Source organism: Elephantulus edwardii, unplaced genomic scaffold, assembly GCF_000299155.1.
Source record: "Elephantulus edwardii isolate Elephantulus edwardi_28Jun2011 unplaced genomic scaffold, EleEdw1.0 scaffold00128, whole genome shotgun sequence".
Taxonomy (NCBI): domain Eukaryota; kingdom Metazoa; phylum Chordata; class Mammalia; order Macroscelidea; family Macroscelididae; genus Elephantulus; species Elephantulus edwardii.
In genome coordinates this window covers 3,322,196-3,340,574 of record NW_006399878.1, presented here as the reverse complement: position 1 = coordinate 3,340,574, position 18,379 = coordinate 3,322,196, and the positions used below count along the sequence as shown (strand labels likewise).

Below are 18,379 nucleotides of genomic sequence, written 5' to 3'. Positions count from 1 at the left end.
TCCCTATTCACTGTCCAACTCTCTGATGCAAAGCACATAATTGTGAAGACTATAGCCTGGATCAGGCCCACCTTAGTCTCCAGCCTGATGTCATTGCTCTTCTGTACTCTTGAGCGGTCCCTCACAGCTGACTTTCCCAATGCAATTGGTCTCTTGGTTTCCTGGCTGTGGTAGTAGTTAACTGTAATGTATAATGCATGATAAAGCAGTTAAACAGCTTGGTTTTTAAGGAACTCTCCCTAAAAATTAATTTAACTGTTTTTTGAAAGCAATTTAATGGGCATTTTAAAATCTTATTTTTAAACTTTGCCGTATATACTATGTATACTGTGTGTTCATTTTTTATATTTTTATTGTTACACTGGTTTATTTACAAAATTTGAATACCTTGTTTTCCAGAACAGATTTCTTCTAATTTTCCTTACCAGCACCCCCATCAAATGTGCATGTTCATTTTTATTCTTTGATCCTGGATTTAAATTGAAGGTTTGCTTTCAATTAAAGAGTTTTCCACTTTAGTACATGGAAAGTTGTTGTTGTTGTTATGTACTGTCAAATTGCCTGCAACTTATAGTGACCCTATGTACAATAGCCCTAAACTCTGCTCTGTCCTGTGCCAATCTTACTGTCTCTGATACACCTAACCACACTACCCCAGTCACTGAATCAACCCATCTCATCAAGAGTCTTTCTCTCCTGTGCTGCCCCTCAGTCCTCCCAAGCATGACGTCCCTCTCCAAGGACTGGCCCCACCTCCTAACATGTCCAAAGTATGTCAGAAGAAGCTTCAGAATCCTTGCCTCCCAAGGAGCAGCCTAGTTTCACCCTCTCTAGGATGAACCTATTTTTTTCTCCTAGCAGTCCATGGTGTATTCAGTACTTTCCCCCAGACCCACAGCTCAAAGCCATCAACTCTCCTTCTATCATTCCTAGTCATTGTCCAGCTTTCTGATGCATAATACGTAATTGCAAGGACTATGGCCTGGATCAAGCACACCTTAGTCTGCAGATAAACATCATTGCTCTTCAGTACTCTGGAGATGTCCCTGACAGCAGACTTTCCCAATACAATTTGTCTTTTTATTTCCTGGCTGCTGGTACCAAGAGTGTTGATTGTGGAGCTAAACAAACTAAAGCTGTAAACGATCTCAGTCTCTTCATTATCTATCATGATGCTGCCAATCAGCCCAGTGGTGAGAATCTTTGTTTTCTTGATGTTAAACTTCATTCTATATTGAAGGATACAGTCCTTGACCTTCTACAGCAAGTGTTTCAGGTCCTCCTCAGTTTCAGCAAGCAGAGTGTGTTGTCTGCATAATACATATTGTTGATGAGTCTTCCCTCAATCCTGATGCTACATTTCCTCTCAGAGCCCAGTCTCCTTGATACTTGCCTGATTTTTATGTGTGTGTATAAATATATACTGTATGTGTATTTCTATGCATGAGTGCCTAAAAAAGATGATCATAACCAAGACTGTCACTATTAAATAATCTTTCCCTTGAGGAAATCTTGAGTTACCTAACAAATGAAAGATACATAACTTCTATATATGATCCAACATCATTGTAATTTCTACTTGGTCAATTAAAAAGCAATCAGTCAAATGGGATTGTGGAGACCAGAATCCAACTTCCCTTACTGCATCATTTTTCCTTTTTTTTTTTTCCCAATCCCTATGGAATCTAAGTATATATCATTATATGCAATGACCATCCCAGAATCTTTCTCCCATAACGTTCCTAGCAATCAACCAGAACTATCTATAGGTCACAATATTCTAGTATAAACAAAAGAGAATGCTTTCAGGGCCTCGTAGTTAGCTCCCTTCATGTCTCCTGACAAAGTGCCTGAAAGTGGCTCCTCTTCCCTTTGTTCGGCAACAAAAAGGTGGCCTTGAAGAATATCAGGTAAAATGGAGTTTTAAGTTTCACAATCAGATTAAGGGCTTTATAATCTATTGCAAAACATCAAAATTATCCAGTGTCTAGTAAAGTACTACAATTTGGTTTTTATTTTCTTAACTATTCATTTGAAAGGTCCATTCAGTTGTTAATTCTGATATTTGTTGTTGTAGTTCAAAAGCAATAATTCTAGTAACAGAATGTATATTTTTTATTTACTACACACAACTCTTTCAAGTTTGTAATTATGAGGTTACACTTAATTTAAGTGTATACACAAAAAGAGTAAGCCATTTATCTAAAATATAAAACTTCTTAGAAGAGTTTAATAAGAAGAGCACCAAGTTTAAGAATAATAAATGATAACTTGAAAGAAGAAAAGTGTTAAGTATGAAGGCCTTACAATGTTATTATCTTCAAATTTTTATGGCAAATTTATAAGTTAAAAGTTAGCAACAAGTTTAAAAATTATAACTCCATTTAATATTCTAGTTTTCATTTTTTAACAAAGATTTTTGAATTATGACAGAATCTGTAGTTTTCTTCAGAGACATGATGAACAATTTTGTTGTTTCCTCTTTATTTTGTTACAGTAATTTAGCCTCATTTAAAATAATTTCTAGGGTAGTTTATAAAATTCAAGTTATTCATAATTATTGCTATTGTAATTACTTTGATAAACATGAAAATAAAGTATTATTTTGCATATAACTGATTATTTTTCTTCTAGGTGTGATTTCTTACACAGAATATCTTTTTCTTTTATGTATTTTAACAAGTAAGTATACTTATTAAATCTGTTATGCATACAGTTTCATATATAGTCAGAACCTTGGAAAACAAATCTTTTATACTCATTTGAAAATCACTTTAAATATATCCATGTGGTTTTGTAAATTCATGTCAGAATACTATATGAAAATATTAAGCATAGCACTACCACATGTCAAACACATAATTCATATTCTTTTAATAAATATATATGTTACTAAATAATATTACAGCATTAATATTATATTCATAAATTATAAATTTTTTGTGGTGTTGATCTTTGTTTTCATGTAAAATAAACTATAACAGATTTCAAGGACTAGGAGTAGTTCTTGTACTAGCATCATGCCTTTAGCAATTAGACTGTTTTATGTTGTGCTAAACTGGAAAGCTTCCGTGAAGACGCAGATCGTAGTCGTGATGAGCACCGCCATAAGAATTAGGGGAGGGCAGTGTCAGGTTAGCTGTTTAACCAAAACAATTTTGTACAAAATTTGGAAGATTTATGTATAAAACAACACAGTGCTAGAGAAAATAAGGACATTGTGGGTTAGGAAAGCCAGTTGTTGAAATGGCAGAAGGTATGAGTTAAAGATGTGACACAGTAGCTCTTGCTGAAGAAAGGTTTAAATCTTTGGTATCTATGAACTTCCTCTGGAGTTTAGAGCCCATCTGTAGATGTTTCTTGAGAATCTAATTGAAAAATTATAAGAGATTGTTCAGATCAGAGTAAGAAAAACCATGAAAAAATGTTTTCTAAGAATAGACTGCACAGGGCTCAGTAGGGGATGTGTAAGCACGTGTAGAAAAGCTGACCTAGAACCAAATATTCCCACCAATAATGTCCTCCCAGACCACTTGGGATGGCAACAACTTGACAGCAATTTGTAAGCAATTTTTCAATGATCTGTCTGATTCTATCATGTTTTCTTAACATGATAACTTAGAAAATGAACAACCTTTGTATTGGTTTAGTCTGGAAGGGTACATTGCTTTTTACTTACTGCAATTTTAAATATGCCCACTTAGTAATTGGAACAAGTTAAACTGTTCTTAACTAGAAGTAGTTTGGCCACTTTATTTTATTTTTGTTAGATCTCAACCCCCTTGTGATAGTCCCCGTCAGACGGTGCTGTGTTGCAAATGCAGTGCCATTTTAAACCATTTTACCAGAATCTTCCGGCAACTCCTTTTATAGCTACTTTTGCCCATAAATGAAACATTGTCACAGTAGATTGCTTAAATGCCCCTATTTTCACCCCAAGAGCCATTACTTTATGTGTAATAAATGGTAGTGTTTGGAACGGAAAAAAAAAAGAATAGACTGCACAATCATTGATTAATCTCTGTTATGTATCTACATATATGTTCTTTTTACCTTTAATGATTTTTTGCTTTAAAACAGTGCTTTTTAAGGTTTTTTTAAAGCTTAAAATTTAGTCATTCGATATGGTCTCACTTTCTTTCCCACTTTGTTTAGTGAATGATAAATTAAGATTAGAGTGCTAAAGTACATGGAAGAATTGAGTTTGCATCAAGGACTGGTTTCCATTCCTATTCTTTTCAAAGGTATCTATTACTGATTAAGAAGCTAGGGCTATTTACTTTTTTACTGGTTAGAGCATTTTGCAACTGGGAGTGCCAAGTGTGTATGTGTGAGGTCTCTTTTTAAATTTATTGCCAGTCATCTGAGATATTTTAAGAAAGGCATACACACTGAGAAGCTCCTTAAAGGAGTCTTTCGGGTTTTCTTCTATACAATTTTTCTTCTTTATATTTCATATGAAAAAAAGAAAGAGGAAAGGGATTGGGCTTTATTATAAAATTCATGAAATTAAAGTAGTTCATAGTTTATGAAAACTTGTCTTTCTCAGAAAACCAATTGTTCCTTGTATTTTGCAGAGTTGGGATATTTTATCTTTCTCTTTTGTGAAGTTTCTAAAGTCTAAGCCCCCACATAGAAACTGTATGAAAAATACCAAAGATTTCCCTCTCACTTTTTTCATGGTACTAGAATTATACTTCAAATAATTATATTAAAATTGACTATCTTGTGTCATACCAATGTCTGTAATCTTTAATTTGTTAGATAAAAACAATTTGTGCACTGTAACCAAACCCTACAAAAAAGCTCATTATTTTATAACCTCTTGTATTGCTTGACATTTATACTTAAAGGTTATTTTAGTCATAATTTTTTTTATAATTTGGAATCATTCATGTATACTTCACATTTCTTATTTTTCTTTTTTTCTAGTACTCTCAAGAGCTTAATATATTGAAAGTATTTCAGCAATGGCTAGCTGATATTTTTCTTTGAAACAAACTGATAGACTTGGATAAAAAATAGAAATATGTATTTTTTAGAAGCAAAGTAGTCAGTTTTATCTGATGGTGGTATTAAGGAGCCTCACACAGTACTCTTTAAAGTATATTATCAATTATTAAGTATGCTACCATATGAATTGGTAGTATTCAGACTTTCATATTTTATGTAACTAATTGTAGCAGGTTACCTGTAGTACTCTTTAATAAAGTATTTCTACTGTATCTTGCTGTGCAGAGGTAATTTGTGCTTGTGTGAAGCTGAACACTGCGACACTGGTGCCAAATGTGATAATGGTTACCCATGGTGGACAGGTTTTGGTGGAGCTTCCTGATTAAAACAAGCCTGGAAGCAGGAGGGACATCCACTTCCAAAATGGCTTGCCTCCGGAGACTCTATGAACAGTGCTCAGGTCTTTCATTCATAGGGTCACTATGAATCGTCTACAATTCAGCTGCACTTAACAACAACAACAGTATAAACATGGGTAACCTCTTAAAACTGATACAGACTTTCTGCTTGAATATACATTTTTCCTTTCATGAATATTACTTGTTTGTTTTTTTCTGACAGAGCCACATGCGGGTTTTAGAATAGCTTTCAACATGTTTGACACTGATGGCAATGAGATGGTGGATAAAAAGGAATTTTTGGTGGTATGTATATGATGGTCCCATTTTTATCATTAATTAAACATTACTTATATTTGTGTGCTTTATGTTATTAGGAATAAATACTATTGTGAAGGGAAAATAATGAAAGTTTTTTATTACTTCATTTTAAGTTTATGAAGTATAGATTCATGTACTACTTTGACTAATATTTCCATTATTACAGTATAAATTGAATTCTGTGGGTAATAACGATTATAATAATTTACACATTATCCTTTCCATTTAAAATATGTCTCGTATTTTCTGTGGTGGCCATACAGACAATTCTAGGTTACAAGTTCCCAGTGAATACTTAATGTCTATCATTCCATGACAACTGCTTGCCATGGAGATTTTACTTTATTCTCCTTGAAGCACTTAACAACTTTTATTCTTTTCTTATTCGTTCAGGCTTATACACCTGCCATGTCCTCTTTTTTCCTGTTCCTTTTTCCTATCTTTGATCAAAAGCTATTCGAAAGCAGAAAGAGTAAGATTGTCCTTCGATACTTCCTTCCCTTTCTTACCCAACCAGTCCAGCCTTAGAGCTGGTGACGCTGATGAGACTTAAGCTGCTCGCTTATCTTAATGTGACCCTCCTTTCTCCACTTGAATGGTTTCTTATTTTTCTGTCTAGGTACCTCACATCTGCTCTTGGGGCAAAAATCTGGTTGTGTTTTTTTGGTTTTTTTTCTCTGATTAGAAAGTTATGAAATTTATTCCTTAGCAAGCGAGGCTACTCCTAACATTCACATTCAACTCTTCCTTTATGTATTATACTCTTCTTGTAAAGAGACTATTTTGGGCATTTTATTTTGAAATGGAACTACTGACATTTGTATAGAAATAGAAAAAGAAGAGAAGAGCTAGTACATGAGCAGGCCATTTTTTTTCTGTGTAACAAGCCATAGGGCTGGCTGGCTAGTGTCTCAATGGCGGTCTCATCTTGAGGGTAGTCACATAAGGGAAGTTTCTGGGGCCGTGTTTGTTGTGTGTTAATGTTCTTTTTTTGCCCTCAAAAGTGGATGGCCCTTGAGGTATTAATTTATAATATTTTTTTCCACTCTACAATTTTGCAAACACTATTTTTTTTAACTACAGTGTATTCACATAAGGTAAGAAGTAGATGTACAGAAACTCATACAGGATATTTGAGCCTTGAATGGTTTCCCTTTCAGCTTCAAGAGATATTCAGGAAAAAGAATGAAAAAAGAGAAACTAAAGGAGATGAGGAAAAACGTGCATTGCTGGTAAGGATAGTATATAGTTTCAGGTGGGTTTTCCTGGTAAGATTTATTTCTTTATATTGGGCAACAATAGTTAAAGTTTGTAACTTTGGACATGTCCCTTATAAACTTTCTAATGCTTCAGCATGTACATGCATTGATATCAATATTTATGTCAAATATTGATATTGAACATCTGTATCCATAATCATTCCTTAAATTATTTTCATCACAGTTGTTGTTATCCATGAGATTTGAAGGGTATATCATATAGATTAATACAGATCATTATGCATCTAAAATTTAAAGGTGAATTGCAAAGATTTAATTATAAATGTGAATGAATTTAATGATGATATAACAGTATGAATCTTAGATCAAGTACAAGGAATATGTGCCCTGCATTCTTTGAAATATGTATAATAGATTCTTCTGATAGGTTATATTTTCCTTACTCTGAAGTTAGTTAAATGATACTTTAGCTTCTGATCAGTTTTCTTTTTTTTTGCTTTTGCCATGTATTTCATCCTGATGGTAGGCAAATTCACGATATCATACTGCCAGGTTCTATACTAGGTGATCTGCATATATTTTCTCAACTCATTTACCCAGTGACTAAGTCCTGTGTTACAGTCCCATAACTGAAAAATTTTTTTAAGAATATTAAGAAATATGCTCAACCAAACAGCTGCACCTCTCTGGAGGTTTGAATGCACCAACAGCTCTGAAGGAGAAAGGTAGGCAGTCTCCCCTTACACGATTCACAGCCTCAGAAACCTGATGCAAAGTCAACTACAAGTAACTCCTAAGCTCCATGGCAATATGTTAGCATTTGAGGAATTTGAATTTATTCTCCTAAACTGTGAGAAAATACATTTCTATTTGTTGAAGAAAAAAAACAAAAAATATTAAGAAACAAAGCTAGATGATAATTGAATAGATTATTACGTTTTCTTTAGATACTATATTAAAAATGGTAAGGAGTTATTTGAATTTTTTTAGGTTGCCTCCAATTATAATCAACAGGCTAGGTAAACTTTTATAAACTGCCCTTTAGAATCCCATTGCCATTGAGTCAATTCTGGCTCATAGTGAGATGTTAGAACTGATTATACCTGCCTTATATGATTTCTAAGGCCATGCTATCCCGCAGCACAGATCACTATATGTTTCTCCTCTGGAATAAATTGTTGGGTTGGAGTGCCGGCCTTTCTGTTAGCGGTCAAATTCTTAACCACTACACACCAATGTTCTTTGGCAACAACATAAACAACACAAAACAAGACAAAAACCCAAACAAATTCACTGTGGTCAAGTCCAACTCAAAGATTTCTAGTCTAGAAACCTTTATTGGGTTTATAGGCTAAAAAATCCTTTCTTAGAAAACTCAGTAAGATTTTCTAGGCTAAAATCTTCATCGGAAGAGACTGCCGGTGATTCTCCTGCAGAGCAGCTGGTGAATTTGAAATGTTGACCTTTGCTTAAAAGCCTGCTAGAACTCCTTTGCAGTGTTCTGATTGAGGTAAATCCTAGTGGAAACAAATTGTCTCATCTTTCTCTGACAAAGCAGTTAGTGCATTTGAACCACTATGTTTCAGTTAGCAGCCCAATATCTAATCCTCTTTGTCACTGGGGCTCTTACTTTAAATAAATAGTGTAAAATAAAATTTAATCAGTTCAAATTGACATCACTTAAAATGTAACAGTTTATAGTAAATTACCACTAACAATCTGCAACAATATCATTCAACTACAAATATTATAATAATGAAAATATATGATGGCATTATAGAGGCTCAGGAACAAGAATTTTCTGGGTTTGAAGAGGGTCACAAGCTCAGGAATAAGGTTTTCTGAGGTTCAGATCCTATATTACCCCCCATTACTAAATCCTTGTCCTCTTTATAATTCAGTTTTTTATTTGCCTGTAAGGCTAATAGTAGTAATGGCCACAAATGACTGTTAGGAGTTTAAATGAGCTAAAAGCTCATGGCTACTTAGTAATTAATTGCCAGTGAATTGGAACTGACTCATAGCTGACCCGCCAGTGGGTTTTTGATAGACTATAAATCACATGGAAGGAGATTGCCTGTCTTTCTCCTGAGGAGTGCCTTAGTGGATCCAAACTGCCAGAGAGTCATGGCCTTTGGTTTAGCATCACAACTCCCTACAGACTACACTGCCAGAACTCCCTATTGGTTACTTAATAGTATATGAAATATAATGAACACTCAGAAAGGTTAGCTAATAATAATACTTAAAGTTCTTCAAGCAGAATACTTAAAACTAAATTAAAATATTTACATAAATGAAAAGTGACTATACTTTGGGGGAAAAGAAGGAATATAACATTTCTTGAGAAGTTACGTATGTGCTCTGCTCTATGCTAGATCCATCATAAATGCTTTACCCCTATAGTCCCCACTACAGTTCTGTCAGGTAAGTATCATGCCTGCTTTATGGGTGAGAAAGCTAATTAGAGAGGTTAATTGACTTGCCCCAAATACCAATATTACTAAGAGTAAAACCAAGATTCCAGTACAGGTCTCTCATACCATTTCCACTGCCATGCTGCTGCATCTAGGTTATCCCCTATTCCATTGTGTCTAAATAAAACTGCGTACATGTTTTTCTAATAGGACCCTGTTTTACTCATAAAAGGTTCTATCAGAAGGTAATAATGAAAATGTATGAATGCAGATTCATTTAATTATGTTAATTGTATGAGATTTTAAAAGCTTTGCTACTCATCTTTAACATTTATACCACTTGTGTGTGCTCAATATAAAATGTAGCATAATGATTTGCCCTTCCTAATTGATTATTTTGTCATCTTTTTCTTTTTTTCTTTTGCTATACTTGGGTTCATTCTGAAATGTGACACTTCATTTGGCCCTTTGTGCTCTATGTCAGCGTCTTCAACTATATGGATACCATTCTTCTACTAATAGTGTATGTACAATACTTTAAATGTTCTTTATGTATATAGCCTTCACCTGTTAATACTTGGTAACATTATTTATGTGAAGTTATCTCTGCTATTTATAATGATTAGGAGTTTATTGAATACAATAAGATGCTATCAACCCATAATCATACTTTTCTTTGTCATATTATGAGCACACTAAAAATGTATAGTGCAAGCATAAGTTTATAATTTTAGTTTAAAACAAGAAAAAGTTCAATAAGCAACAGTAACTAACAGATTAAAAACTCTGGTAGGATAATTTAAGTTTTATATTTTTCAACTCTGAAGAGCTATGAACAAAGTATGGAGCAGATTCTCAGTCTGTGTGCCTGCACACTCTAACTATTTTAAGAACTGGATCTGTCCAATGTATATAATTTTTTCCAGTTCTAATAAAGAGATATATTAATGGATAGAATTTCCTGAGTTAGTGTTTCTCCCAAATTTGCCCTGAAAGTTTTGTTGCCTACTATTTATGATTGATATAAGACTCTATTATAAATTGGTACTTTATCAGATTTGTGTTAAATATATCAGTATATTTTAAAGAGAACTATTATTTTCAGACTCATCTGGTTTTTTAAGAAGTTAGAAAGTTCCTGTAAATTAGTTTCTAAATTATCTGTCCTTCTCATCATGCTTAGCTTTCTTTTTCTCTGTTCTCTTGGGGAAAATTGTAATTTGTTAATTAACCTGATGCTAAGTAAGAATAGACCGTGACCTCAGTTAAACATGAACATACATAACTCATTCAATTTCTCCAAAGTTTCTTCCTCCCTTGCAAAGATCCTTCCTCATTCAGAAAATTCCTCAAAATATTCCTAAAAGAGCTACCTCTGAAGCTCTTGAATTCTAGGTGGTTGACACAATATTGTGCTGCTCAAAGTATGCAGTGTTAATAGGACACAATTCTAAAAGCAAATCGATTGCCTCCTGCATTGAATAGTTCAGCAAAATTGCAAACACTAAAAGTAACCCTCTCCTAGATTAAAAACTGGAGGGCAATTCAGAATAAAGTATATCCAGAACATTTTACCTAAGTGGCAAGAAATGGGCATAGACAGATATCTTAGATTGAGAAACATGCCAACTCCATAGGACCCTTGTTTTTAGGTGGCATTGGATCTACCATAGTGACCCTGTCAACAACAGGTAGAAGCCTTACCCTGTGTTGTGTCATCTGCCATGTTTAAGCTCATTGTTGCAGTCACTGTGTCAGTCTATCTTATTGAGGATCTTCCTCTCTTTTGCTGTCCCTCTACCTTTTTTTATTCTGAGGTCTTTTTGAAAGGACTGGACTCCCCCTGGAAATATGTCCAAAATATGTGAATCAGAGTTTCATATTCTGACCTCTAAAGATCATTCTGGTAGCAGTTCCTTCTAGACATACTTGTGTGGTTTTTTTTTTACAGTCTCTGGGCTATTCAGTATTCTTCCCCAGCGTCACTGGTGTTCTAACGCATTGCCCAACTTTTAGATTCATAGGAAACAATTAAAACCACCATGGCTTGGATCAAGCACACCTTAGTCCTGAAACTGGCATCCTTACTCTTTAGCACTTCAGAGAGATTATTGACAGGAGATTTTCCCAATGAAATAAGTATTTTGATTTCTTGACTGCTGCTGCCATGGCTGTTGATAGTGGATTTAAGTTAAATCATTGACAACATCAGTCATTTCTCCATTTATCATGATGTTGTCTATTGGTCCAATTGTGAGAAGTTTACTTTCTTGATGTTCAGTGTAATCCATTTTGAATACTGCTGTCTTTTTATCTTCTTCAGTTGTGTTGCATATCTTTCTCAGTTTCTGTAAGCAAGGTTTATTTCATCTGCCTAACATGGGTTATTCTAATCTAATGGGTCATTTCATCAACTGTTTTCCTATCAGGGCAACATTTACTTTTCCTTTAAACTCATAGCTGTTATTTATATAGTTTTAAAAGTATATCTCAGAATGATATTAAGAGGAAATATTTCCCAATATAACTTTAGTTTCTTGAAAGAACAGCGAGAATGATCTTAGAAACAAAGATGATGGAACTGTGTCTCACATAGTCTGAGTGTATTATCATATGATAGGTCAGCAAAAAAGAGAAAGACCTTCAACAAATGGCTGCAGCAATGTGTTTAAGCACAAAAGAAATTTTAAGGATGATGCAGGATTGGGAAGAGTTACATACAAAAGGCGGCTATGAATCAGATCTGACTTGACAGCACCTTATAACTGGAGTTTTAGTGTCAGGTATATACATAAACAAATCCCAGCCACTCAGACATTAAGAGAATAAAGTTAATAGATTTAAATTGCTTGGTTTTTTTAATATTATGCTTGCTTAATGGGGAAAGTCATTTTAGGATTTTGCATTTTTTTTACAAGTTGTTTTTTACTTGAGTTTATAGTGAGAGTTTCTCTCGTTAAGATGAAATTCCTTCAAGATAGCAGTTGACTCATTTGGCTTATGTTATAGAGATTCTGTGGCTTCTGTAATGGATTATCCAAAAATTTAGTTACTTTAATCGATTCTGGTGGCTTAGTGGTAAAGTGTCGTGCTGCCAGCCTGAAGGCTTGCAATGTACCTTCACCAGCTGCTCTGTAGGAGAAAGATGGGCAGTCTCTTCCCATACAATTTACTGCCTTTGAAAAGCTGTAGGAAGGTCAGCTATGAGTTGGTTTCATCTCGACAGTACATAACAACACCACCAACGAATATTCAATAAACTTGTTTCTTTGAATTCAATAACTGTGTCTTTGAAATTTTGGCATACTCTTTTGTAACGCCTTCTTTGTTTGAAATAATTCTTTTCATGTTTCTTCTATAGCCCACTCCTATTATCTGTCTAACAATATGGGAAGGAACATAAAAATTCAAAACAACAATAATGCAAAAGTCTATTTTTATTTTAAAAAATATTTATCATGAGATTAATTCCATTGTAGCAAAAATTTCATCAATTTTTTGTTGAGATATATTGAGCTTTGTTTTATTATGGGCTTGAAACAATGTTGGTATTCATAAAAGGTCTCTATTTACAAAGTCTGTATTCCTCTCCAATTTGGCATACAGAATTCTGTAGTAAGTAAAACAAGTATGCTGATCATCTGTTCTAAATCTTCCCTAGCATTACTAATTTTTTAATTGACTTTATCTAATGGATTCTAAATTACACATTATGATAGATTTATCTATTTTAGCTTGTAACCAATTTATGCTGTATGTATTTTGTAACTTTTTTCTGTATAAAAATAATAGATTAATTATGTTAATTGATTCCAGATATCCATAAATATGTTTGCCTTAAAATCTATTTTTTATTTGTATGTACTTGTAAATATACCACTTTTCTCTTGTTGAAGAGTCAGTTCTGATTCATAGCTGACCCTCTACTGGCTTTCCACAGCTATAAATCACACAGGAAGAAATTGCTTCTTTTTTTTTTCTTACATGAAGCTGCTGGTGGATTTGAACTGCCCAAGAAACTTGACTTTTGAATTACCAAACTTGCCATGGAACACACCACCAGAGTTTCTTTTACTTTGTATTTTTTATGTAGGAGGCCCCATTGTTGCTGTGTACCACTGAGTCAGAACCATAGCTGGTTTTCAGAGGCAGTGTAATAGCACAGGATTGCCTATAAAATGGCAAAACTTCAATTATTTTTAATTTTATTATATATTTATAATAAACTTCTAAATTGAAAAATCAAGGAAAGCATGGTCACTAAATATCAAGTAAAATAGATTTTAAGGCAAACATATTTATGGATATCTGGAATCAGTTCACATAATTAATCTATTATTTTTATACAGAAAGAAGTTACAAAATACACAAAGCATAAATTGAGTTACAAGCTAAAATAGATAAATCTATCATAATGTGTAATTTAGAATCCACAAGATTGCTCATCTTTCTCCTGCTGAGCAGCAGGTGGATTTGAACCTCATGCCTTCAGGATTTCAGCACTAGGCCACCAGAGCTCCCTTAGAAGGCCCTAGGTATAAATAGTTTAAGCATTTAAATACTAGCCACTAGTGGTTCAAACCCACTGAGACACTTTAGAAGACAGACCAGACAATGTTTTCAGAAGGTCATAATGTTGAAACTTGTTAACACATCTAGTCTACACACATAAGAGAGCCCTTGTGGGTTAGTGGTAAGGAATTACAATACCATCCCAAAGGTATATGGAATTACACTACCAGCTCAGCAGCTCCATGGAAGAAAGATGGGCATTCGTGTCCTTTGCAGTTTACTGCCTCTGAAAACCCAGTGGAGGGTCAGCCATGGGTCAGTTCCAACACAGCGGTACGTACACAACGACAGTAGCGACCCACAGGGATGCTGTGAATTAGAAACAGCTCTGTGGCTGCTAACAACGTAAAAGTGTTTGCTTCATTTTACTTGATATTTAGTGACCATGCTTTCCTTGATTTTTCAATTTTTTTAAAATTTAGTTTATTATAAATATATAATAAAATTAAAAATAATTAAAGTTTTGCCATTTATAGGTCAAGAAATAGTATAGTTCCAACCCAAGAGGCTCCTCTGTTTGTGCCTTCAGTTATGATTTTTTGTTAATCTCTTCCTTGATTTGCTTTGTAGTTTTACTACCTACTTAGGCATCCTAAACAATATAGTTCCCTTGTACCAATTATGTGTGTTCACATAAATGGAATGATTATATGAATTTTTCTGTGTTGTTTTTGGTTAAGCATTGTGATTGTCAATTTCATCTCCACTGTTGTATGTAGTGCTTAGTTCATTTACTTGAATGGCTATAAGCAGTGATTCTCAAACTTTTTCCAGCTTGGGGCCCCTTTGTGTAATTTAAAAATTATTAAGAATCCTAAAAAGTTTTTGTTAACGTATGTTTTATCTATACTTGGTATTTTAAGTCTAAAACAAATTTTAAATATTAACTCATTTTAAAATGAGAAATAAAAAGAAAATAAATACATTAACAAACTTTATTTTCAATAATAAAGTGAGAAGCAGATTGGTGTCTAAATTCTTTGTAAGTTAATGTCTAGGAGAAAACTGGATTATCATATATGCTTCTTATAGTCTGTTTAGTTGTTAGGCAATAAGTACTATTAGTTTTTTCCTTTGGTATGGGAAAGTTCACTTGGTTCACTGGGTTTCATTTTCAGCAAAATGTCTGTCAGATAACAAAATCTGGCAAACAATAGTTTATTTCAACAATGAAAGAATTTTTTTTTTCCAAAGAGAAAAACGAGCCTGGGAGGAGTGGGTAGGGAAGAAAATGTGCAACAGTGAAAGAAAGGAAATCCAAGTTCTCTATAAGCTTTTGTTAAAATCTCAATTAAAATAAAAAAAAAAATTTAAAGAAGAAAGAAATAGTATTACAACAACAACAACAACAAAAGTTTGTTTCTATAACTTGTAGTTTAAAAAATAGTTATAGTTAAATGTAAAAATGTTTTAACAATAGTTGTAGCTTACTGTAAAAACTGATGGTTAACATACTTAGTTAAGGTTGCAACATACATTATCACATTTCTCCCCTTAGTTCTTTAGTATGCAGCAGAATTATTTTATGCATATTTCTCTTTTTATTTCACCAGATATTTAAAAGATATATGTTAAAAGATCATTTTTATAAAATTGATTTACTCTTCAACAAGAACATTCTTAAATGGAACTGACTTCTTGTTGTAACTATGTATAATAAATATTAAAGAATGTAATGACTTTTGTCTTTTTTATCAGTATTTTGATTTCTGCAGAGGCTAGAACACCATTTCTCATAATTGCTTTTACCATAAGTATAGATGTCAACAATTCCAATAGTACATGATAACTTTAAAGGAATTTTAAGAATATATGTCAGTTTTCTAATTTGTATGACTTCTTTCATTTGAACTTTTGATGCTGCCTTTTAGCCTATCATTGAAAGACTTTGATATATTATTTTCAGCTTTTCTCTTTACTTGTATTTTAGGGGTATGCTACTTAAAAGGGTAGTTGTTCTTCAGGTTTACAGTTTGTGAATTTTAACTGGATAATTCAGTCAATTTACATACCTCATTCTGTACACATTTTTTTCTTTCTGCTCCTTTTGTTTTCTGTATTAGTTCAAGGACGTTCTATTCTATATTTTTTGTGGTATTTTAAAATTTTAATAAACACGCGTAAGGTAGTAAAGTTTTTAATTGGTATCTTTATTTTATTCCTCAAATAGAAATAATGTTAAAATTCTTTAACCAAAAAAAAATGCATTAACAGTTTCTACAATTTTTTGCAAAATGTTTATCTTTTTTCTGATTTCACAAGTTAACTTTTAAAATATATACCATTCATATTTGTTTGGAATTGCCAATATATTTGTTATTTTATTCCTTGATAATTCACTCTTTAACCTCATACTTTCTCGGACCTTTTATCCATATAATACATGCTTTAGTGCAATGACTTTTACTGGTTCTTATTGAATTTTTAAAAATTATTGTAAAGATGTTATTTTGCCTATGAAGTTTAATTGGATGTGTGAGTTTAGATTGAGTTATTCATTCTCAGAAAATTAAGATTTCATTCTTTTGAACTCTGCTTTTGAAATTGAAAAATCTGGTGAATCTAATTATTGTTTATTTATGGGTCATCCATTTTTTTTGGCTGTTTTAAGATCTTTGCCTTTCGTATGTTACAATCTCTTCATTGTGTTTCTGTCATGGGATTTATTGGACTTCATTGATATAAAAAATGTTTTTACTGTTGAGGATTTTTTTTTTACAGTCAAAATTCAATGCCATTATTTCTGAATATTATGTTTTCCTGTTTTCTCTATTACTATATCATGGTGCTTTCATTAGATGTTACTGCTGTATTCCGTGACCCTTCACTTCTTTAATAATCTACCAAGTTTTAGTTAATAATATTGTATTGAATTATTCATTGATACTGATAAAATATAGATTATTTTTAAATAATTTGACATTTTCTCTTCATGCTGCATTCTGTATAATTTCATATTTATCTTCCAAAGTTATCTTCTTTATCTGTTCTTTTTGTGTATTATTCTATATTAAATGTCATAACATTTTTCATGTCTCCAAATTCGTTCTCTAACAAGCCTAATCATACTAGTCTTTTTTTTCCTAATCATTTGAAGTTATATTTTCAATTTATATTTTGTAACTATTTATACTTATTTTGTGTTCCTATCTAACTCGTGCAATAACTGAAATCTTTGATGTAGTTTTATTGTTTGTTATTGCTGCTGGCCTTCACTATTCTAGCTTTTGTTCTTTTATATTCAGTAATTTTTTATTGTGAGTATATAGTTTTCAGAATGCCTTTGTGAGACTTATTTAAGAATTGGGTTTTGCATGGCTTCTTTCAGGAAAGAGTTGTACTTGGTTTGTTTGTTGTTGCTTTTCCTATAATGTTGTTGTTATGTTCCCTTTGAATCACCTGCAACTGATAGTGACCCTATGTACAACAGCCCTAAACCCTGCTCTATCCTGTGCCAATCTCACTCTCTCTGTCACTCAGTTATCCCAGTCACTGAATCAATCCACATCATAGAGGGTCTTCCTCTCCTTCACTGTCCCTCCACCCTCCCAAGCATGATGTCCTTCTTCAAGGACTGGTCTCTCCTTGCAACATGTCCAAATTATGTCAGATGAAGCTTCAGAATCTTTGCCCCCAAGGCCAGCCTGGTTTAATCCTCTCTTGGATGAACCTGTTAATTTTCTTAGCAGTCCATGGTATAATCAATGCTCTTCTCCAGCATCACAGCTCAAAGGCATCAATTATCTTTCTATCCTCCCTAATCATTGTCTAGCTCTCCGACGCATAGCAAGTGATTGCGAAGACCATGGCCTATATCAGATGCACCTTAGTCTCCAGAGTGACACCATTGCTCTTCAGTACTTTGGAGAGGTCCCTAACAGCAGACTTTTCCATGGCAATGCGCCTTTTAATTTCCTGGCTACTGGTGCCAAGACTGTTGACTGTGGAGCCAAGCAAACTAAAGCTGTGTACAATCTCAATCTCTTCATAATCATCCTGATGCTGCCAATTGGCCAACCCAGAGGCCTGGCAGGTCAAGGTGGAGGCAGAAATTGTTGGAGTAGAAAGCAATCTATACACCAGATCTATAGGACACATCACCCTCACTTGGGAAGCATTACCCCTAAACTCAAGAGACACTGGCCACAGCATAAGAAATTGTCAGCAGCTGAAGTGTTTGGAATCACAGAAGCCCATAAAGCTTGAGATATAAACTATCAGATTAAGGGCTGGACAACAGGAGATAGATGTTGGGTAGGAGTGGAAGGGGATGCTGGTGGATGGTGGAGCAGGGAAATAAGTGGGTCAAGACACTTGTGTCAAGGGCAGGGAGAACACTGAAAATATTGGTCAGTTCCACAGTTGGGTAAAAACATCTTTCATTTGCTTTTTTCCGTAAAATGCTTGTCTGTCAGATACTTCTCTAAATCTGAGCGTTCAGATTAAGACAGACTAGGAAGAAGAATTGGCCATCCACTTCCGAAATAGCAGGCCTCTG

At 33.7% G+C, this 18,379-nt stretch overlaps 1 protein-coding gene across 1 annotated transcript in view; it reads left to right on the top strand.

Moving 5' to 3' along the window:
• The window catches only part of MICU3 (mitochondrial calcium uptake family, member 3), a 156,395-nt gene that overhangs the window by 99,802 nt on the left and 38,214 nt on the right, over positions 1-18,379 (top strand). The window contains exons 5-8 of the mRNA XM_006893555.1: positions 2,635-2,682; positions 5,575-5,657; positions 6,833-6,904; positions 9,794-9,832. Coding sequence (XP_006893617.1) covers positions 2,635-2,682; positions 5,575-5,657; positions 6,833-6,904; positions 9,794-9,832 — 242 coding nt within the window. The remainder of the gene's footprint in view (positions 1-2,634; positions 2,683-5,574; positions 5,658-6,832; positions 6,905-9,793; positions 9,833-18,379) is intronic.